This window comes from Ovis canadensis, chromosome X, assembly GCF_042477335.2.
Source record: "Ovis canadensis isolate MfBH-ARS-UI-01 breed Bighorn chromosome X, ARS-UI_OviCan_v2, whole genome shotgun sequence".
NCBI lineage: Eukaryota > Metazoa > Chordata > Mammalia > Artiodactyla > Bovidae > Ovis > Ovis canadensis.
In genome coordinates this window covers 77220950-77244248 of record NC_091727.1, presented here as the reverse complement: position 1 = coordinate 77244248, position 23299 = coordinate 77220950, and the positions used below count along the sequence as shown (strand labels likewise).

The 23299-nt window shown below is 37.2% G+C and overlaps 1 protein-coding gene and 1 pseudogene across 1 annotated transcript; one reads left to right on the top strand and one right to left on the bottom strand.

Moving 5' to 3' along the window:
- The first annotated feature begins 1739 nt into the window (after positions 1-1739).
- On the top strand, positions 1740-4757 carry LOC138930758 (succinyl-CoA:3-ketoacid coenzyme A transferase 1, mitochondrial pseudogene; annotated as a pseudogene).
- A 13582-nt stretch (positions 4758-18339) lies between these two features.
- LOC138929961 (S-adenosylmethionine decarboxylase proenzyme-like) lies at positions 18340-19876 on the bottom strand. Its single transcript, XM_070289610.1, has 2 exons — positions 19721-19876; positions 18340-19471 (listed from the first exon to the last, which is right to left on the bottom strand). Exons 1-2 carry the CDS (start codon positions 19829-19831, stop codon positions 18584-18586), a joined length of 999 nt encoding a protein of 332 aa, XP_070145711.1. The 5' UTR covers positions 19832-19876; the 3' UTR covers positions 18340-18583.
- Between the last annotated feature and the right edge of the window lie 3423 nt (positions 19877-23299).

Here is a 23299-nt window from a genome sequence, read left to right as displayed (position 1 = left end):
CCAAAAGTCTACAAACAATAAATGCTGGAGAGGGTATGGAGAAAAGGGAATCCTCTTTCACTGTTGGTGGGAATGCAAACTAGTACAGTCACTATGGAGAACAGTGTGGAGATTCCTTAAAGAAATGGAAATAAACTGCCATACGACACAGCAATCCCACTGCTGGGCATACACACCGAGGAGACCAGAATTGAAAAGAGACACAAGTACACCAATGTTCATCAATATTTACAATAGCTAGGACATGGAAGCAACCTAGATGTCCATCAGCAGATGAATGAACAAGAAAGCTGTGGTACATATACACAATGGAATATTACCCAGCTATTAAAAAGAGTGCATTTGAATCAGTTCTAATGAAGTGGATGAAACTGGATCCTATTATACAGAGTGAAGTAAGTCAGAAAGAAGAACACAAATACAGTATATTCATGCATATATATGGAATTTAGAAAGATGGTAATGATGACCCTATATGTGAGACAGCAAAAGAGACACAGAGATAAAGAACAGACTTTTGGACTCCGTGGGAAAAGGTGAGGGTGGGATGATTTGAGAGAATAGCATTGAAACAAGTATATTACGATATGTGAACTAGATTGCCAGTCCAGGTTTGATGCATGAGGCAGGGAACTCAGGCCGGTGCACCGGGATGACTCTGAGGGATGGGATAGAGATGGAGGTGGGAGGGGGGTTCAGGATGGGGGACACATATACACGCATGGCTGATTCATATCAATGTATGGCAAAAACCACAACAGTATTTTAAATTAATTAGCCTCCAATTAAAAAAATTTAAAAATAAAAAATAAAAAGAACCAAGTTATAGAAACAAAATAAATAAATAAACATATATATTGATGGTAAAGCAAAGCAAGTATTGTAAAAGTTAACAAATACAAAAATTAGTTGCATAAGCTCCCTTCACAGAACAGAGATTCATCAATTTATCTTTGGGTGAAAAGGCTTAAGTATTTGAGTAATCAGTTTAGATCAACTTCACTATAATTATAATATAATGAACGAAATGAAGATAGCCAAAGTGATAATGTCTTAGAGCATACTATTAGTTATCCATAACAGTTGCATCACAGAAGGCAGAGTAAAACTATGTCTAATTTACATTCATAAGCAGTTTCAATTATTTTCATATCTAGATATTTTCTTTACTGGTACACTTAAGGATATTTCATTAATAATGTAAGCTTTACAAATGCTGCTATTCATTAACACACATTGCTCTGGGATACTTAGTAAATAAGTAAACTGATTTTTTCTTTTATATTTAATTTGTTTAAAGTTATTGAAATATAACTTCATTGTACTTGAAAAAAAGGAAAGAATAAAGAGCATTTTAATGAAAAATTTTGTGTATGTCAGAAAGGTTTATGTTTTCAGATGGGAGACAAAGATTTTTAAATTTTATTATTAAATAAGCCCCAAAAAGGTCACTGCAGGTAAGATTAATACGAATGGGTTGTCTTGAAGCTAAGAAATGTGTTACTTGAGCTTTCCTTCTAACTGCTGAAGAGTAAGCCATCTGCTTCATCATCATTTAAATCACATTCCATTCTCATAATTTATAACCATTTTTTATAGTGGCATGGAACTAAGAGGCAAACTAAGAAGAAAAAGGAAGGCTAAAGGAAACTGTACAGTAAACTGAGGATATGAAAACACTGCTTGGCAGGCTGATTTCACCGGGATTTATAAAGTATACTTTAAGAATTAGCTCCACCATGGAAATAAAGGTAATCATTTTTTTATTACATCCCTCTAGTCAATATTTCAATGTATCATATATGAATATTAACTTTCAGAATGTGTACTGCTCTATTCCCAGTTCCAAAGTACATGAGGTTTTACACAAGTGAGCAATAGTGACAATAAGGAAAAAGAGCACTTTTCTTTTTTAGAATTTTTCAAATACAAGAAAATAACCCATAAAATAAACTACAGACCCACACTTGGTGCCACTGTCTGAAAAGCTGGAGATAGGAAGTCAAAACTTATGTTTCTTATTATAGAGTGATGCATTCCCTCTCAGATGTAAGCATGAACTAGGTTTGAGGATAAATTCAAAAAACAACACAGAAATTATTTTTTCATGTAATCAAATGGATTACAATTGGACCCTGTGAAATGACCATCAGCATTCCATTTTTAATTTTTGTAAAATTATTTATGTTTTGCTAATTTTCCTAGAATAGATGGTTAATTGTGAAGCCTCAAAAAGTTTCTCCAAACTCTCTACAAGGCACTGGTAGTTAATTATGGTGATCTGTGATATTAAAGGGACAAGTGGAGAGTTGAAGTTCAAGTAATTCCTATTATTTCATTCCAGAAAAAGAAACTTCCCTACTCCTCTGAAGGATATAGTCCTTGATGCTCCAGAGCTGAAATTCTACTTATAATGATATCATCTTATCATACCTGTTAGTAATTATCTTCATATAACAAACTATATGAAGTCAAATTTTCATTTATTAATTGGTATAAAACCTCAATGGTTATCTTTTGAGGTATATCCAAATTAATTTACTGTGTATACACTGTCAAATGAGTATGAACATAGCTAGAAATATTCATAACATCAAAAATCTCCTGTTTCCTTCGATACTGTTTTTACCCAGTATTGTTTCTTGTAATTAAAGAGAAGATCCAATAGCAAAAATGGAAAATCCACTAAATACAGATTTCCAACTTCATGTTTTGATGACAAATCCTGTGAATATTTTCTGACTGCATGAGGCTATACAGTTTTAAAACTTGTGATTATACATCAGCATCTGCCACTAAGTGCTCCTTTGTCTTTCTAGAATGGAGTGACCTTCCACGAGGGAAATAAAGTTGGTTGCACTGAAGTTTTTTGTTTTTGTTTTTGTTTTTAAATTTATTTTAGGGGTGAAGTTGCTCAACTTTACAATATTGTAGTGGTTTTCACCATACATCAACACGAATCAGCCATGGGTGTACATGTGTCCCCCATCCTGAACCGTCCTCCCACCTTCCTCCCCATCCCATCTTCCAGAGGCCTCCCAGTTCACTGGTCCTGAATGCCCTGTCTCATGCATTGAATCTGGACTGGCAATCTATTCCACATATTTTAATACACATGTTTCAATACTATTCTTTCAGATCATCCCACCCTGGCCTTCTCCCACAGAGTCCAAAAGTCTGTTCTTTATCTCAGTGTCTTTTTTGCTGTCTCATATATAGGGTCATCGTTATCATCTTTCTAAATTCCATATATATGCATGAATATACTGTATTAGTGTTTCTCTTTCTGACTTACTTAATTCTGTGTAATAAGCTCCAGTTTCATCCACATCATTAGAACTGATTCAAATGCATTTTTAACGGCTGAGTAATATTCCATTGTGTATATGTACCAGAGCTTTCTTACCCATTCGTCTGCCAATGGATATCTAGGTTGCTTCCATGTCCTGGCTATTGTAAACAGTATTGCGATGAACATTGGGGTACACATATCTCTTTCAATTCTGGTTTCCTTGGTGTGTATGCCTAGCAGTGGGATTGCTGGGGTTTTTAGTCAATACAGGACAATACTATATTAACCAAGAAGAGATTAATACAGGAAAGTATGAAATAGCAATACTTCTTTTGTTGAATTTAAATATGCAAACCTGATAAAAGTAATAGCCCATGAACAAATGATATATTTAAGAAGGCTCAAACAAAACTAACATAAACAAGTTTATTATATTTGGTTGACCTATATTTCCTGTCAAACATACATCATTTTTAATGTCAGGAAATATTTTGCCTCAATATATACTACTTAGGCTTTGGTGAAAGCCTGGAAGGCAGACCAAGCTGGAAATGTGTTTTTCAGTTTGAAGAAATTGTCGATATTGGATCATTTGCCCCAGAAGACATACATATTCCTAAGGTCTATGTACATTGCCTTATAAAGGGAGAAAAATATAAGAAAAGAATTGAGCGTTTATCAGTCCGGAAAGAGGAAGATATAAAAACCACATCTGGTAAACCTGGAGATAATGTCAGAGAATGTATCATCAAGCGGGCAGCTCTTGAATTTGAGGACAGCATGTATGCCAATTTGGGCATAGGAATACCACTTCTGGCCAGCAACTATATCAGCCCCAATATGACTGTCCATTTTCAATGTGAAAATGGAGTCCTGGGTTTGGGTCCATACACATTAAAAAATGAAGTTGATGCAGATCTAATCAATGCAGGCAAGGAAAAAGTTACCATTCTTCCAGGAGCCTCTTATTTCTCCAGCGATGAATCATTTGCAATGATTAGAGGGGGACATGTCAATCTAACAATGCTAGGAGCCATGCAGGTTTCCAAATATGGTGACCTGGCTAACTGGATGATACCTGGAAAGATGGTGAAAGGAATGGGAGGGGCTATGGATCTAGTGTCCAGTGCCAGAACCAAAGTAGTGGTCACCATGGAACATTCAGCAAAGGGAAATGCACATAAAATCATGGAGAAATGTACATTACCTCTAACAGAAAGCAGTGTGTCAACCTTATCATTACTGAAAAGGCTGTGTTTGATGCAGACAGCAAGAAGGGTCTGGCTCTCATTGAACTCTGGGAAGGCCTGACAGTGGATGGCATAAAAAAAGAGCACTGGGTGTGATTTCACAGTTTCACCAAAACTCATACCAATGTGGCAGATCTCAACTTAAAATGTGTAGTAAACCATTGTTCTAGGCCTTGTGCTCTTCATTATAACCACATAGGAGTTTATTAGAAGGACATCAGTAATAATTGTATATCTTTCAGTTTTTGTCTAGTTTTCTTCTAGCATCTTACTGCTTTTATAGCCATATAGATTCAGTTCTCTCCAGCGTGCTATGGCATTTTAATGAATAACCAAAAGGAAAAATATATATGTTTAGCTTATTTGTTTTTAAGTGCTGAGAAGGTCATATTTACAGTTGGTGCTCACATTGGATTTATCTTCATCTTCTGTGGTAGATACATTAAATTGTGCACAATTTGTACCAAGATGAGCCCTTAGGGAGAATTTCATTGGTATACTTTCCCTCCTAACTAAATCATGACATGTAGTAAAAAAGGAGGGAGGAGAAGAACTCCACTCAGAGTATACCCAGGGCAGCATTGTTCTAGTTCTAAAAGATAACATTTGTGTGGATTGAATTAGGAGAAATGTTGTCTTAAAGATTAGGTTTTTCCTTTAGCCTTCTCTGTCTTGTCTTTTGGAGCTTCTGACTTTGTGATACACCTTAGTGCATCCCTTCTCTCTCCCCACTTTTGGTAACTAAAATAAATTCCCAAGAAGGCAAACAGGAATATCTCTGTGAAAAAAGTAACCTGGTTTGTGGGAGAGACCGAAGGGTGTAGAATCTATTGGTGCTGACATACAACCAAGAAGTTGCCTTTATAAACAAACCAAATAACTACCTGTGCTTTGCCAAAGATGACAGTTTGTTGTTGTTGTTGTTGTTTAGGAAGACAGCTATAAAACTAACTGATTAGTCAGTTCTTTCATTTTCAAACAGTGCAGTATTCCTGTGTATCCAGAAGGATCCTTAGAAGTCTTTCTCTATGGTATTGTGGGCTTCTTGTATAATACCTCCTAGGAAGCAACAGTTAGAACTGGACATGGAACAACAGACTGGTTCCAAATAGGAAAAGGAGTACATCAAGGCTGTATATTGTCACCCTGCTTATTTAACTTATATGCTGAGTATATCATGAGAAACGCTGGACTGGAAGAAACACAAGCTGGAATCAAGATTGCCGGGAGAAATATCAATAACCTCAGATATGCAGATGACACCACCCTTATGGCAGAAAGTGAAGAAGAACTAAAAAGCCTCTTGATGAGAGTGAAAGGGAGAGCGAAAAAGTTGGCCTAAAGCTCAACATTCAGAAAACGAAGATCATGGCATCCGGTCCCATCACTTCACGGCAAATAGATGGGGAAACAGTGGAAACAGTCTTAGACTTTATGTTTTGGGGTTCCAGAATCACTGCAGATGGTGATTGCAGCCATGAAATTAAAAGACGCTTACTTCTTGGAAGAAAAGTTATGACCAACCTAGATAGCATATTCAGAAGCAGAGACATTTCTTTGCCGACTAAGGTCTGTCTAGTCAAGGCTATGGTTTTTCCTGTGGTCATGTATGGATGTGAGAGTTGGACTGTGAAGAAGGCTGAACGCTGAAGAATTGATGCTTTTGAACTGTGGTGTTGGAGAAGACTCTTGAGAGTCCCTTGGACTGCAAAGAGATCCAACCAGTCCATTCTGAAGGAGATCAGCCCTGGGATTTCTTTGGAAGGAATGATGCTAAAGCTGAAACTCCAGTACTTTGGCCACCTCATGAGAAGAGTTGACTCATTGGAAAAGACTCTGATGCTGGGAGGGATTGGGGGCAGGAAGAGAAGGGGACGACCGAGGATGAGATGGCTGGATGGCATCACGGACTCGATGGACGTGAGTCTGAGTGAACTCTGGGAGATGGTGATGGACAGGGAGGCCCGGCGTGCTGCAGTTCACGGGGTCGCAAAGAGTCGGACACGACTGAGCGACTGAACTGAACTGAACGTAAGAGGAGCTGTGGGGTAATTTATCATGAACCTGCAGTAACAATGACAGGAGAGGTTTAGTTTTTTGTTTGTTTGTTTGTTTTTTAAGAATTCTTTCTTTTTAGGGTCTCTTTTTTCTTCTTGGGAAAGTTTCTAAATATTGAATGCCTTTTTCTACAGAACAGTGTTCTTTCTTCTGCCCAGGCTTCTTCCTTGAGCAAAATAATTTTTATTCAGCTTTATTAAACTAGGGAAAATAACGATGAGCAAATCCAGGATTTGAAGTGCAGTGAACTTCATCCTTAGAAAATAAACATTGTAGATTAGATTTTGTAAGGACCTTCTCCTCCGAGGTATCCTCAGTTATCAAACAGTTCCCCAGGGGATCGACCAAGCGTCCTGGGTATCAAATTGGAGAAAAGTCCAGGCACCTGAAGACAGGACAGATTGCTGTCCTCTGGACAGAGGTAGGCATGTTACAGTGCAGTATATCATTCCTCTTATACCAGATTTAGGCATTTCTGCAAGTTTTTAGCTAATGGCTGTCATTAAATTCACTTTCTCTTCAGATACAGCTACAGTTCTGTCATTTTAGAGGAAGGAGAAGAGAAGCACACTCCATATATAAAATAGTCTTTCTGGCTAGCTGTGTGTTTGAAAGCTTCCTCTCCCAATACTGGTAAAATGGACTTTCTAGAGAATTTTCATGGTCTGGAAAATAATTTACATCCGTGTTAGAGTTATGGCTTGGAAAATGTATGATATTGATGGTTGCTGATTTGTAAACTTACTTCTGTGATTCTAAGAAAGCTCCTCATGTTGAGTGGCAAATTCTAAGTAGATGTCATAGGTGTCAGGAAATGCATTAAGAACTACAATAAATATTCCAAATGGAAAAAAGAAAGAAAAAATATATATACTGCTCAGAATTACTGATAAAGTTTCATTTTACATCTTTTGTAACATTTAAACCTTATGACAATGTCCTCCTCATATATATCTCCATCAGTTAAGTTCAGTCATGTCAAACTATTTGCAACCCCATGGACTGCAGCACGCCAGGCTTCCCTGTCTATTAACAACTCCCAGAGCTTGATCAAACTCATGTCCATCAAGTCGGTGATGCCATAAAACCATGTCATCCTCTGTCACCCCTTCTCCTCCTATCTTCAATTTTTCCTAGTATCTGAATCTTTTCCAGTGAGTCCATTCATTACATCAGGTGGCCAAAGTATTGGAGCTTCAGCTTCAGCATCAGTCCTTCCAATGAACATTCAGGACTGATTTCCTTTAGGATTGACTGGTTTGATCTCCTTACAGTCCAAAGGACTCACAAGAGTCTTCTATAACATATCTCCATAACTTCTAGTAATTTCCTGGTTCTTCTGATAGTCTAGTCCCTTGATCCTTCTCATCCCTCTCATTCTGTCTTTCACTCCTCTGTCCTTTCACTCAGGGATTGAACCCCTGTCTCCTACACTGCAGGTGGATTCTATATCACTGAGTCACTGAGGCTTCCCAAATACAGGATAGTAGTTTATAAATGATTCCTTGCTACATAAAGTCAAACAATGTTATTGAGATTATTATCTCAAAATCTCTGAATTGAGCTTTCTGACCTTCTTCATCAACACTTCCCAAGGTTTCCACTATCACCTTATATGGTGTTAGCTTTCAAAATTAGCTCTCTTAAATTCTGATTAGAGAAACCTGATTTCTCACATATTTGAGTCCCACAAAATTGGAATACAGAGTGTGTGGAAAAAATCTGGTTGGTTTTTTACCATTATGTATTTTTTATTTATACTTCGTTTCAAAAATTATACATTATATTGGAATATAGTTGATTAACAATGTGTAGTTTCAGGTGTATAGCAAAGTGATTCAATTATACACATATATGTATCTACTCTTTTTCAAATTCTTTTCCCATTTAGATTATTACAGAGTATTGAGTAGAGTTGCCTGTGCTATACATTAGGTCCTGTTTGTGATCTGTTTTAAATATAGCAGTGTGTACATGTCAATCCTAAATTCCCAATCTATCCCTCCTCCCACCTTTACCCTTGGTAACATAAGCTCATTCTCTAAATCCTATAACTGTTTCTGCTTTGTAAATAAGCTTGTTTGTCTATTATTTTAGATTCTGCATATAAGCATGATCACATATTTGTCTTTCTCTGACTGACTTCATTAAGTATGATAATCTCCAGCTCCAGCTCCACCATGTTGCTGGAAATGGCATTATTTCATTCTCTTTAATGGCTGAGTAATATTACATTCTATATATGTACCATATCTTCTTTATCCATTAAACAATTGATGAACATTTAGGTTGCTTCAATGCCTTGGTTATTGTAAACAGCACTGCAATGAATACAGGGTTGCATGTACTTTTTCCAACCATGTTTTTCCCAGATATATGCCCAGGAGTGGGAATGCTGGATCATACAGTAACTCTATTTTTAGTTTCTTAGAAACGTCCATATCATCCTCCATAGTAGTTGTACCAACTTACATCCCACCAACACTGTAGGAGAACTCCCTTTTCCCCATACCTTCTATAGCATTTGTAGACCTTTTGATGATGACCATTTTAATTGGTGTAAGTAAATGTCTCTTTGAAGTTTTGATTTGCATTTCTCTAATAGTTAGCAGTGCTGAGTGTATTTTCATGTACTTCTTGGCCATCTGAATGTTTATTTTGTAGAAATACCTATTTACTTTGTCTGCCCATTTATGATAGCAATTTTTTTTTTTTTTTACATAGAGCTGCATGAATTGCTTGTATATTTAGGAGATTAATCCCTTGTTAACCTCTTGTCAGTCACACTGCTTGCAAATAATTTCTCTCATTCTGCCAGTTGTCTGTTTTGTCCATGATTTCTTTTGCTATGCAAAACCATCCTTTGCATATCAAAGGAAATTATGTCACATTTTATTTTTGTGTGTGTGCTTTTTATTTTATTTTTACTTTACAATACTGTATTGGTTTTGCCATACTTGACATGAATCAACTACGGGTGTACATGTGTTCCCAATCCTGAACCCACCTCCCACCACCTTCTACATATCATCTCTCTGGGTCACCCCAGTGCACCAGCCCCAAGCATCCTGTATACTGTATCAAACCTAGACTGGCGATTCATTTCTTACATGATAGTATACATGTTTCAATGTCATTCTCCGAAATCATCCCACCCTCTCCCTCTCCCACAGAGTCCAAAAGTCCGTTCTATACATCTGTGTCTCTTTTGCTGTCTTGCATACAGGGTTATCATTACCATCTAAATTCCATATATATGCATTAGTATACTGTATTGGTGTTTTTCTTTCTGGCTTACTTCACTCTGTATAATCGGCCAGAGGTTCATCCACCTCATTAGAACTGATTCAAATGTATTTGTTTTAATGGCTGAGGAATACTCCATTGTGTATATGTACCATAGCTTTCTTATCCATTTGTCTGCTGATGGACATCTAGGTTGCTTCCATGTCCTCGCTATTATAAACAGTGCTGCGATGAACATTGTGGTAGATGTGTCTCTTTCAATTCTGGTTTCCTTGGTATGTATGCCCAGCAGTGGGATTGCTGGGTTATATGGCAGTTCTATTTACAGTTTTTTAAGGAATCTCCACAATGTTCTCCATAGAGGCTGTACTAGTTAGCATTCCCACCAACAGTGGAAGAGGGTTCCCTTTTTTCCACACCCTCTCCAGGACTTATTGCTTGTAGACTTTTGGATCACAGCCATTCTGACTGGCATGAAATGGTACCTCATTGTGGTTTTGACTTGCATTTCTCTGATAATGAGTGATGTTGAACATGTTTTCATGTGTTTGTTAGCCATCCGTATGTCTTCTTTGGAGAAATGTCTGTTTAGTTCTTTGGTCCATTTTGATTGGGTCATTTATTTTTCTGGAATTGAGCTGCATAAATTGCTTGTATATTTTTGAGATTAGTTGTTTGTCAGTTGCTTCATTTGCTATTATTTTCTCCCATTCTGAAGGCTGTCTTCTCACCTTGCTTATAGTTTCCTTTGTTGTGCAGAAACTTTTAATTTTAATTATATCCCATTTGTTTATTTTTGCTTTTATTTCCAGTAATCTGGGAGGTGGTCATAGAGGATCCTGCTATGATTTATGTCGGAGAGTGGTTTGCCTATGTTCTCCTCTAGGAGTTTTATAGTTTCTGGTCTTACTTTTAGATCTTTAATCCATTTTGAGTTCATTTTTGTGTATGGTGTTAGAAAGTGTTCTAGTTTCATTCTTTTACAAAAGGTTGACCAGTTTTCCCAGTACCACTTGATAAAGAGATTGTCTTTAATCTATTGTTTACTCTTGCCTTCTTGGTCAAAGACAATGTGTCCATAGGTGTGTGGATTTATACTCATTTGCTACTATTATATTATATATAATACTATAGTATATATATATATACTATATTATATACTACTATACTATATATATAATATATATTATATACTACTATTATATACTATTGCTACTCCTGCTTTCTTTTGGTCTCATGTTTACATGGAATATCTTTTTCCATCTCTTCACTTTCACTCTGTATGTGTCCCTTGTTTTGAAGTGGGTCTCTTGTAGACAACATATATAGGGGTCTTGTTTTTTTTTTATCCATTCAGCCAGTCTTTGTCTTTCGGTAGGGGCATTCAACCCATTTACATTTAAGGTAATTATTGATAAGTATGATCCCGTTGCCATTTACTTTATTGTTTTGGGTTTGGGTTTATATACCCTTTTCATGTTTCCTGTCTAGAGAATATCCTTTAACATTTGTTGGAGAGCTGGTTTGGTGGTGCTGAATTCTCTCAGCTTTTGCTTGTCTGTAAAGCTTTTGATTTCTCCTTCATATTTGAATAAGATCCTTGCTGGGTACAGTAATCTGGGTTGTAGGTTATTTTCTTTCATTACTTTATGTATGTCTTACTATTCCCTCCTGGCCTGGAGAGTTTCTAATGAAAGAAACTGTTATCCTTATGGGAATCCCCTTGTGTGTTATTTGTTGTTTTTCCCTTGCTGCTTTCAGTATCTGTTCTTTGCGTTTAATCTTTGTTAATTTGATTAATATGTGTCTTGGGGTGTTTGGCCTTGGGTTTATCCTGTTTGGGACTCTCTAGGTTTCTTGGATTTGGATGATTATTTCCTTCCTCAATTTAGGCAAGTTTTCAACTGTTATCTCCTCAATTATTTTCTCATGGTCTTTCTTTTTGTTTTCTTCCTCTGGGACTCCCATAATTCGAATGTTGGAGTGTTTCATATTGTCCTGGAGGTCTCTGAGATTATCCTCATTTCTTTTATTTCGTTTTTATTTTTTCCTCTCTGATTTATTTATTTCTAACATTCTATCTTCTATTTCAGTAATCCTATCTTCCACCTCCATTATTCTACTATTTGTTGCCTCCAGAGTGTTTCTGATCTCATTTATTGCATTATTCATTATATATTGACTCTTTTTTATTTCTTCTAGGTCCTTGTTAAACCTTCCTTGCATCTTCTCAATCCTTGTCTCCAGGTTATTTATCTGTGATTCCATTTTGATTTCAAGATTTTGGATCATTTTCACTATCAATATTTAGAATTCTTTATCAGGTAGATTCCTTATCTCTTCCTCTTTTGTTTGGTTTGGTGAGCATTTATCCTGCTCCTTTACCTGCTGGGTATTTCTCTGTTTCTTCATCTTGGTTATATTGCTGTGTTTGGGGTGGCCTTTCTGTACTCCGGCAGTTTGTGGAGTTCTCTTTATTATGGGGTTTCCTCACTGTGGGTGGGGTTGTATCAGTGGCTGTCAAGGTTTCTTGGTTAGGGAAGCTTGTGTTGGAGTTCTGGTGGGTGGAACAGCATTTCTTCTCTCTGGAGTGCAATGAAGTGTCCAGTAATGAGTTATGAGATGTCACTGGGTTTAGAGTAACTTTGAGCTACCTGTATATTGAAGCTCAGGGGTGTGTTCCTGTGTTGCTGGATAATTTGTATGGTATGTCTTGCTGTGGAACTTGTTCGCCCTTGGGTGGTGCTTAGTTTCAGTGTAGGTATGGAGGCATTTGATGAGCTCCTATCAATTAATGTTCCCTGGAGTCAGGAGTTTTCTGGTCTTCTCAGGATTTGGACTTAAGCCTCCTGCTTCTAGTTTTCAGTTTTATTTTTACGGTAGCCTCAAGACTTCTCCATCTATACAGCACCGATGATAAAATATCTAGGTTAAAGATGAAAAGTTTCTCCACATGAGAGACACCCAGAGAGGTTCACAAAGTTACATGGAGAAGAGAAAAGGGAGTGGGGAGGTAGATGTGACTGGAATGAAATGACGTGGGATCAAAAGAGGAAAGAACAAGCTAGCCAGTAATCACTTCCCTATTTGCACTCCACAGTCTGGACTGCTCAGAGATGTTCATGGAGTTACACAGAGAAGAGGAGAGGGAGGAAGGAGACAGAGGTGTCCAGGAGGATAACAGAGGAAAATGAAAATGAGAGAGACAGATCCAGCCATTAACCAGTTACCTAAGTGTTCTCCACCATCTGGAACACACAGAGATTCAGAGTTGGGTAGAGATGAAAAGGGGGAGGGAGGAGGCAGAGGCAACCTGGTGGAGAAAAAGGAGAGTCCAAAGGAGGAGAGAGTAGTCAAGCCAGTAATCTTGCTCTCAAGTAAAGATGGGTACTGAAGATTACGTTTTTAAAGGTACAAAATTGATCACAAATACAAAAAGCAAAGATTAAAAATCTAGAGTAGAGGTTGGATTTTCAAAAATATAATATTAAAGAAAAGAAGATGAAGAAAGAAAGAAAAAAAGTCACAGGAATTATTTAAAAACTACAACCACCACCACAAAAAAAAAAAAATATATATATATATATATATATATATATATATATATATGGTGTTTGCTTTAAAAATAGGGTATTTTTTTTAAAGTAATAGCAGGTTATAAAAATAAAAATTAAAGGAGAACTAGAGGAGTTAAAAATTAAAAAATGTTTAATAAAAAAGGAAAAGAAAAGAAAAAAACAAACAGAAAAGAATGATCGTAAAAAAAAATAAAGGTATATCTGGGACTTTCTCTGGTGTTTTTGTGGGCAGTGTGGGGTCAGTTCATTTTCAGATAGTTCCTTGGTCCAGCTTATATTTCTCAAGATCTATAGGCCCCTTCCTATGTAGTCGGTACTAATGACAGGGCTTTAATCTATTGCACCTGTCACTTCCAAGGCGGTTCCCTCTGTTTTAGCTTCTTCTGTTTGCTGGTCTCTTCAGTGTCTGGTTTCTGCCCTGACACAAGGAGGGAGGTAGTGGACGCTCTTTTTTTAGGCTCACTTGTTCAGTCATGCTGTGGGGAAGGAGGGATGCTGCAAACAAATAACACTGGCGTGTGCTCACAGTGTCTCAGCCATGCTGGTCCTGCCCTGGCTCACAGAGCCCACAGCTCAGGCTCTGTGTTGCTCCACCAGGAACAGTCTGAGGCTGGCCCTGGGCTGCATGCACCTCCCTGGTCTAAGCCACTCAGCCTCAGGCACTCAGATAGTCCTCAGAGGCACAGACTCAGTTGGGCCTGCGTTTTGTGCCCTTCCCAGGTCCAAGTAGCTTGGGTGTTTGGCAAGCGTGGTCGCTGCGACTTATCACCTTTCCCATTCCTGCTGCTCAGTTTTCTGGGTGTACAACTGGCGCCCCTTCTTAGGCGGATGGTGACTGTTTTTGAAGACAATGATCTGCTTTTCTGGGTGCCTGATGTCCTCTGCCAGCATTCAGAAGCTGTTTTGTGAATTTTACTCAGCGTTGAAATGTTCTTTTGATGAATTTGTGAGGGAGAAAGTGGTCTCCCCATCCTATTCCTCTGCCATCTTAGGACCGCCTCCCTATGTCACATTTTAAAAATACTCAAAAGTTTTTGCCTAGCAGAACAAGTTATGTCCCATTTGTTTATTTTTTAGTCAATCTTTGAGGTTGACTAAAAAAGATCATGCTACAATTTTTGTCAAAGCGTGTTCTTATGTTTTCTTCCAAGAGTTTTATAGTATATAATCTTACATTCAGGTCCTTAATCCATTTTGAATTTTTTTCGTGTGTGGTGATAAAGAATACTTTAATTTCTTGTTTTTTACATATAGCTGTCCAGTTTTCCCACCACCATTTATTGAAGATACTCTCTTTTCTCCATGGTATAGCTTTGTCTCCTTTCTTGTAGATTAATTGATCATAACTGTGTCTTTTTATTTCTGGAATTTATATCCTGTTCCATTGATCTACATATCTGTTTTTGTGACAGTACCATATAGTTTTGAAAACTGTAGCTTTGTAGTATAGTCTGAAGTCAGGAAGCCTGATTCCTCTAGCTCCATTTTCCTTTCTCAAGTTTGCTTTGGTTATTTGAGGTCTTCTGTTTCTACATATAAATTTTAAATTTTTGTGTTATGAAGAATGGAATTGGTAAAATTTTTGCCATTGGTAATTTGATAGAGATTGCATTGAATCTATAGATTGCCTTGGGCAGTATGATCATTTTGACAATATTGATTCTCTCAATCCAAGAACATGGTATATCTTTCCACCTGTTTATGTCATCTCAGTTTCTTTCATCACTGTTGAGTATATCACTGTTGTATCCCTAGGTAAGTTTATTCCTAAGTATTTTATTCTTTGTTGTAATAGTAAATGTGATTGGTTCCTTAATTTCTCTTTCTGATCTTTCATTGCTAGTGTATAAGAATACAAGAGATTTCTGTGCATTAATGTATCCTGCAACTTTACCAAACTCAGTGATGAATTCTAGTTTTCTAGGGGCATCTTTAGAATTCTCTATGTATAGTATTATGCCATCAGCAAACAGTGATAGTTTTACTTCTTATCTAATTTGAATTTCTTTTCTTTTTCTTCTTTGGTTATCATGGCAAGGATTTCCAATACTATGTTGAATAAAACCAGCAAGAGTGGACATCCTTGTATTATTCCTGATTTGGAAGAAATGCTTTCAGGTTTTCACCATTAAGAATGATGTTTACTTTGGGTATGTCACATATGGCCTTTATTATGTTGAGGTAGGTTACATCTATGCTCATTTTCTGGAGCATTTTAATCATAAATACTGTTGGATTTGGTCAAAAGCTTTCTCTGCATCTATTGAGATGGTCATATGGTTTTTATTCTTTAAGTAGTTAATATGGTGTATTAAATTGATTGATTTGCACATATTGAAGAATCTTTGCATTGCTGGGATAAATCCAACTTGATCATGTTTTATGAACCTTCAAATGTGTGTCAGACTGTTTGTTAGTATTTTGTTGAGGATTTTCATGTCAATGTTCCTAAGTGATGTTGGTCTTATTTAGTCCCTAGGTCGTGTCTGACTCTTTGTGATGCCATGGACTGTAGCACACCAGTCTCTCCTGTCCTTCAACATCTCCCAGAGTTTGTTCAAACTCATGTCCATTGAGTCAGTAATGTTATCTAACCATCTCATCCTCTGCTGCTCTCTTCTCCTTTTTCCTTCAATCTTTCCCAGCATCAGGGTGTTTTCCAATGAGTCAGCTCTTCACATTGCTTTACAATTGTGTGTGTGTGACATCATTGTCTGGTTTTGTTAGGGTGAAGACAGCTTTGTAGAATGGGCTTTGGGAGCATTCCTTCCTCTGCAAGTTTTTGCAAATATTTGAGAAATATGGGTGTTGCCTCTTCTCTAAATGTTTGATATAATTCACCTGTGAAGCCATATGGTAATGGGAGCTTGTTTGTTGGAAGATTTTAAGTTGCAGTGTTAATTTCATTACTTGTGAATGGTCTGTTTATATTTTCTGTTCCTGGTTCAACATGAGAAAGTTGTACCTAAGAATGTGCCCATTTCTTCCAGGTTTACCATTTTCTTTTTTTATACAGTTGCTTGTAGTAGTAACATGATCCTTTGTTTTTCTGTCATATCAGTTGTAATTTTTCCTTTTTCATTTCTAATTTTATTGAACTCTCTTCTCTTTTTTTTTTGAATGTCACTAGACAATGAATTAAGCAAATCTTTATTGAAGCTTAAATTGTGGGTACAGAAATACATTTCAAGTGATTTAAATCCAACACCATGAAGAGAGAAATTATGGCACCAAAATTTTCCCTCCTCTACCATACATACTAGGATTAATTTAGATTACTAGTCAATCTATTTTTCATTTTTTTCTAGGCTTTGTTCCATACAAAATTTGTGCAGGTCTTCAACATGAAATAGAAATCTCTCAAATCTATTAGGGGGAGGAAAATCAGACCTCAAGCCAATAAATGTCATCAAATCTACTGGGACACTGTTCAAGAACAAAATCCACTTTGAGCGTTGGTCCTCATAATAGCACCAAAACATTAGGTACTGTGTGTAATTACAGAAAATCAGAATGATCCATTGATTGAAAGCTTCTTCAATGAAGCTTTGAATCAACAATGTGCTTAAAATAAAAGTCAAGTGTTCCAACCACTTGATTTCAAACCAAGCAGATTTTATGTTCAGAAACACTAAAAAAAAGTGTTTCCTTCATAAATACGGAAGGAACAAAAGCATCACTGCATCAATCCAGAATCAAAAATTGTTTGAGGACAAGAAGAAATACAAAATTGAGTCAACTTTGCTCTTTTATCAACTGCTTAAATGTCCATGTTAGCAAATACAGCTAAAAGATGCCAACGCTTTTATGCCTGTATTTTTAGGTCATTTCCCATCAATGACTTTGGAATTTTGTGTGTAACGTTTCGTGGATAGCATTCTGCTGCACTGAGTATGTCTGAATAACCTTAACAGTTCTCATTCATCACCTGATCCTATTCCATGGTGAAAGGACAAACAAGCAAGAGGAACCAAGTCGGAACACTATTACATGTATCATAAAGTCACAGATTTTTTAAGTCACAAGATGGAAAAGACATTGAATCTGCTTTGAACCAAAGTTTGTGGCATATCAATAGGAATTAGTGAAAATGGCTACAAAAGTAAGTTAAGGTGAATCATCTGACCTGACTTGATTTGTTGAAACCAATACCTTTATCTTCAATCTCCTCGTTAATAAATTGTGATAAAAATTCTTTTGTACTACTTAGCAAGTTAATAAAGACATGGTACTTATGAGAAGCTCATTTCATTTAGTGGGGGACACCAAATGGCACAGTTTCCATACAGTTCTGCCAATATTCCCTAGTACCAATCTACGCCTTCTTTGCTAATCAACAATAGTTTATTCCAAAAGAGCTCATGGCAATGAAAAATGTCAAACTCCATTGACCTTAAAAGAAAATTAAGCCTAGGGTCTACCCCGCCTTCCCCCTCTGGGGTATGGATTAGTATAAAACCCACAGTGTAACAGTGTATTACTTTATTGAGGGGGTGTGGTTGGGAGGGGAGACACCATGGTAACAGAAGGAATCAAAGTGATACAAGCACAGGAAGCGGTGTTAAAGTATAAATACACAGAATGGACAGTTTCCTTAGAGAACTTGACTCGTGGAAGAAAAACTTTAATTGCTGTTGCAAAAACATCTGTATGAAGTAGAAACTGGTTTCAATAACATTAGTAGAGAATATATTCTAGAAAGTGGAGGTAACTGGATGTAAAATCCTGGCAGCAATGAATAGAACAGTCCCAGATGGCTAGGCTGAGGCCAACACCTAATGAGGATGAAAGCCTTGTCTGTGGAGAATTTTGGATGACACCTGGAGAAATATTACACCGTGCACAAACCAAATTGAATTGTTTTCACAAGTGTTGTAAAGTTTCATATAGTAAAAGGTTTTTTCTACATGCACTTCAATTTCACAGCAACAGTGGCATAGGATACCTAAACACAGAAGAGAGCATTCATGCAAGATATCTAATTCCTTGATATAATAATGCATACAATTCAAAATGATTACACTATCATTACATCTAGGGCTTTCTGCAACTACAAGGTGGTGGTTATGGAAAGCATGGCCCTTGGTATCAATATCTAAAAAGCAGCCACCACCTTCTATGTGTGTTCTCTTTTTGCGTTTTTTCTTCATGTTTCTTAATCAACTCTGCTGTTGTTGCTGCTTCTTAGCAAAACTGGTAAAAACAAAATTGTAATCATTGAACAAAGTGCTCTGGCAATCAAGACGTTTAAAACCTTCAATCTTCTGGGGCGAGGAAAGCACTGTGCGACATTTAGAACTCTGATTTACAAACAGGGTGGTCACAAATTTTCCTGGCTTGAAGACTTCCACAACTTTTCTGATCAGGTCATCAGAGGAGGTCTGACTTAAGTTTGTTTCAAAGCTAACATAAGAAAATTCTGGTTCTGGAGTGATGTGAATAGTCCAGTAAGTTCCATCCGATTTCATCCCATTCATTGAATACCCACAAGGATTGAACATTGTGGCATCAATGACAGAACCTGGTATCAGGTCACGAATTCCACTCTCACGACTGACATCCTTTGCAGTAACACCATCTTTCATGTAGAACTGATCCATAACTGCTGGGTCAAGCTCACTCATCAGAATTTCCAGGGTTTGATCTGGCTGATTGATTACCCTACCCTCTGGGAAATCCAAAGTATACAAGTACCAACAGTCAGAATTCATGTGTCCCATACAATATGCTGCTCCATTTGGGAAAATTGCATTAAGGAACTTTATTTCTTCCTGGAAATTCCAGTGTGGGTACCCTTGGTGAGAAGGCTTCATGAAATTCTTACAAAAATAAAAGAAGCTTTGAATTGAGTCAAACCCACTGTAATCCCTAGCAAGTTTTAATAGGGGAACCAGTGCTTTCAGCAAGAGGGTGGTACCACATGTCTTCAAAATGAAACGTCTCTTGGAGACAAACATGCTACTCTCACTGAGTACATAAGCTTCCTGCTTGTCAGTTTTTGTCACACTTATGATTGAACATTGCACATCCTTCAAAAGTATGTCCCACTAGGATTTTTTAATAATTATTTATTTTTGGCTGTGCTGGGTCTTCACTGCTGTGTACAGGCTTTCTTTAGTTGTGGTAAGCAGGGGGCTTCTCACTGTGGTGACTTGTCTTGTTGCAGGGCACAGGCTCTACGGTGAATGGGCTTCAGTAGTTGCGGTACATGGGTTCAGCTCCCCTGTGGCATGGGGGATCTTCCCAGGCCAGGGATTGAACCGGTGTCCTTTGCATTGCAAGGCGAATTCTTAAACACTTGGGATGGTGCGAAGATCCCCAGATCCTTGGTTTGCGTCAGGTTGTTGCCTGGAGAACGAAACCTCCAGCAGTTTCTCGGTCACTTCGAAAAAATGTGCAGCTTCCATCACCGTGAGACTAGCGAACAACCAACAACCACAGAAAATCAACTAAATTAAATCTCTTCTCCCGCTGCCGCTGCCGCTGCAGATTGTTCCAGCTGTGTTACTAAAGATCAGGTTCCCCCCCTTTTTTTTTTTTTTGCTATAATTTTGTATTAACTTTTTTTTAAAAAAATAAGGATTAATAAAACTTTCCCAGCTTTGTGTGTGTGGGTAAGTGAAAGTTGAACGTGAGTCTGTTGGAAATAGAGGCAGATACAGCTCAGTCTCTTGTAGTCCGCTGTTTCCCCGTTAGAGAGAGTAGGGCGAGCACTAGCTAATGTTGCCAGCCATACTGTGGGAGCCTGAACTCTCTTCTTTGTTGATAAGTTTAGCTAAGGGCTTATCAATTTTTTTTTTATCTTCTCAAAGAACAAGCTTTTAGTTTCATTGATCTTTGCTACTTTTTCCTTCATTTCTATTTCATTTATTTCTGCTGTGATTTTTATGATTTCTTTCCTTCTACTAACTTTGGATTTTGTTTGTTCTTATTTATCTAATTGCTTTAGGTGTAAAGATCAGTTGTTTATTTGAGATTTCTATTTCTTGAGGTGGGATTGAATTGCTATAAATTTCCCTCATAGGACTGTTCTGCTGCATCCTACAGATTTTGGGTCCTCATATTTTCTTTGTTGCTTGTTTTTATGTATTATTGAATTCTTTCTTTGATTTTTCAGTTATCTCTTTGTTATTTAGCAGTATATTGTTTAGCCTACATGTGTTTGTGCTTTGTACAGTTATTTTGCTGCAATTGATTCCTAATTTCAAAGTTCTATAGTTGGAAAAGATGCTTGAAAATCATATCAGATTTCCATATTCTTAAATTTACCAAGGTTTGATTTGTGACCTAAGATGTGATATATTCTGGAGAATGTTCTGGGCGCACTTTAGAAGAAAATGTATTCTGCTGCTTTTGGATAGAATGTCTTATAAATATCAATTAAGTTTGTCTGGGCTATTTTGTCATTTAAAGTTTTTGCTTTCTTATTTATTTTCTGTCTGGATGATCTTTCCAAATGTGTAAGCGGGGTGTGAAAATCACCCATTATTATTTTGCTACTGTCAAACACTACCACAAGACTATTAGAGCTCATCAATGAATTTGGTAAAGTTTCAGTATACAAAATCAATACACAGAAATCTCTTGCATTCCTACACAGTAACAAAGAAATATCAGAGAGATTAAGAAATAAATCCCATTTGCCACTGGAAAAAAAAAAAAACAGATAAAATGCCTAGGAATAAAACTATCTAAGGAGGTAAAAACCTGTACTCACTATGACACCAATGAAAGAAATCAAATATGACATAAATGGAGAGATATACCATATTCTCAAGAGGAAGAATCAATTGTGAAAATGACTATACTACTGAAAGCAATATACCTACTCAGTCCAATCACTATCAAATTACCAATAACATTTTTCACAGAATTAAAAGAAAAAATTTACAATTTACATGGAAATACAAAAGTCCTAGAATAGCCAAAGTAATCTTGAGAAAGGAGAATGGACATACAGGAATTAGGCTCCCTGACTTAAGTCTGTACTACAAAGCTACAGTCATCAAAACAGTATGATACTGGCACAAAAACAGAAATAGAGATCAATGCAATAAGATAGAGAGCCCAGAGATGACCTAATTTATGACAAAGGAGGCAAGAATATACAATAGAGAAAATACAGTCTCTTCAATTAATAATGCTTGAGAAAACTACATTTAAAGACAGCTACATTTAAAAGAATGAAATTTGAACATTTACTAACACCATGCACAAATATAAACTCTAAATGGATTAAGCACCTAAATGTATAGACACTGTGAAACTCTTAGAGGAAAACATAGGAAGAACACTCTTTGCCATACATCACAGCAAGATCTTTTTTGATCCACCACCTAGAGTAATGAAAATAAAAACAAAATAAACAAATGTGATCTAGTTAAAATTAAAATTTTTTACACAGCAAAGAAAATCATAAAGGACATGAAAAGACAATCATCAGAATGGGAGAAAATATTTGTAAATGAAGCAACTGACAAAGGATTAATTTCCAAATATTCAAATAGCTCGTGAAATTCAATATCAAAAACAAACAAACAAACAAACAAAGCCTGGGTGAAAACCTAAATAGATATTTCTCCAAAGAAGACATACTGATGGCCAAAAGCCAGATGAAATGATGCTCACTATCATTAATTATTAGAGAAATGCTGATCAAAGCTACAATGAAGTGTCACCTCACACTGGTCAGAATGGTCAACATCCAAAAATCTACAGACAGTAAATCCTGGAGAGAGTGTGGACAAAAGGGCACCCTCTGTCACTGTTGATGGGAATGTAAACTGACACAGTCACTATGAGGAACAGTATAGAAGTTTCTTTATAAACTAAATATAGAACTGCCATATGACCCAGCAATTCCACTACTGAGCATACCTCCTGTGAACCATAATTATAAAAGACACATGCACCCGAGTGTTCATTGCAATACTATTTATAAAAGCCAGAACATGTAAGCAACCTAAATAGCCATCAACAGAGTAAAGATGCGGTACATATATACAACAGAATATTATTCAGCCATAATAAAGAATGACACTGAGTCACTGGCAGAGACATGGATGGACCTAAAAGGCTGTTACACAGAATGAAGTAAGTCATAAAGAGAAAAACAAATATATATTACTGCATATAAATGGAATCTAGAGAAATAGCACAGGTGAACCTATTTTTAGGGCAGGAAGAGCCAGACATGTAGAGAATGGATGTGTGGATATGGGTGGGAGATAGGTAGTGTGGGACAAAATAGGAGTTTGGGATTGATATTTGGGCACTGCTATGTGTAAAATAGATAGGTGGTAGAACATGCTGTATAGCATGGGGAGCTCAGTTTGGTTCTCCATGGTGACCTACTACTACTACTACTACTACTACTACTACTACTAAGTCGCTTCAGTCGTGTCCAACTCTATGCGACCCCATAGACGGCAGCCCACCAGGCTCCCCCATCCCTGGGATTCTCCAGGCAAGAACACTGGAGTGGGTTGCCAATTCCTTCTCCAATGCATGAAAGTGAAAAGTGAAAGTGAAGTCGTTCAGCCGTGTCCGACTCTTAGCGACCCCATGGACCTAGATAAGTGGAAATGGGAGAGGGGGTCCAAGAGGGAAGGGATATATGTATTCATGTAGCAGATTCACTTCACTGTACAGCAGAAACTAACACAACAATGTAAATAACTATGTATGCATGTTCAGTCACTCAGTCATGTCTGACTCTTTGGGACCCCATGGACTGTAGCCCACCAGGCTCCTCTGTCTATGGGATTCTCCAGGCAAGAATACTAGAGTGAGTTGCCATGCCTTCCTCCAGGGGATCTTGCCAACCAGGGATCAAACCCGCATCTCCTGCAGTTCCTGCTTTGCAGGCGGGCTCT

Bases quoted from the DNA above. Each gene is read 5' to 3' on its own strand.
- LOC138929961 (XM_070289610.1), bottom strand. From the start codon at position 19,831: ATGGAAGCTGCACATTTTTTCGAAGTGACCGAGAAACTGCTGGAGGTT. The intron at 19,472-19,720 runs GTTTAAGAATTC...AAAAAATCCTAG, and splicing joins ATCTTCGCACCATCCCAAGT to TGGGACATACTTTTGAAGGA.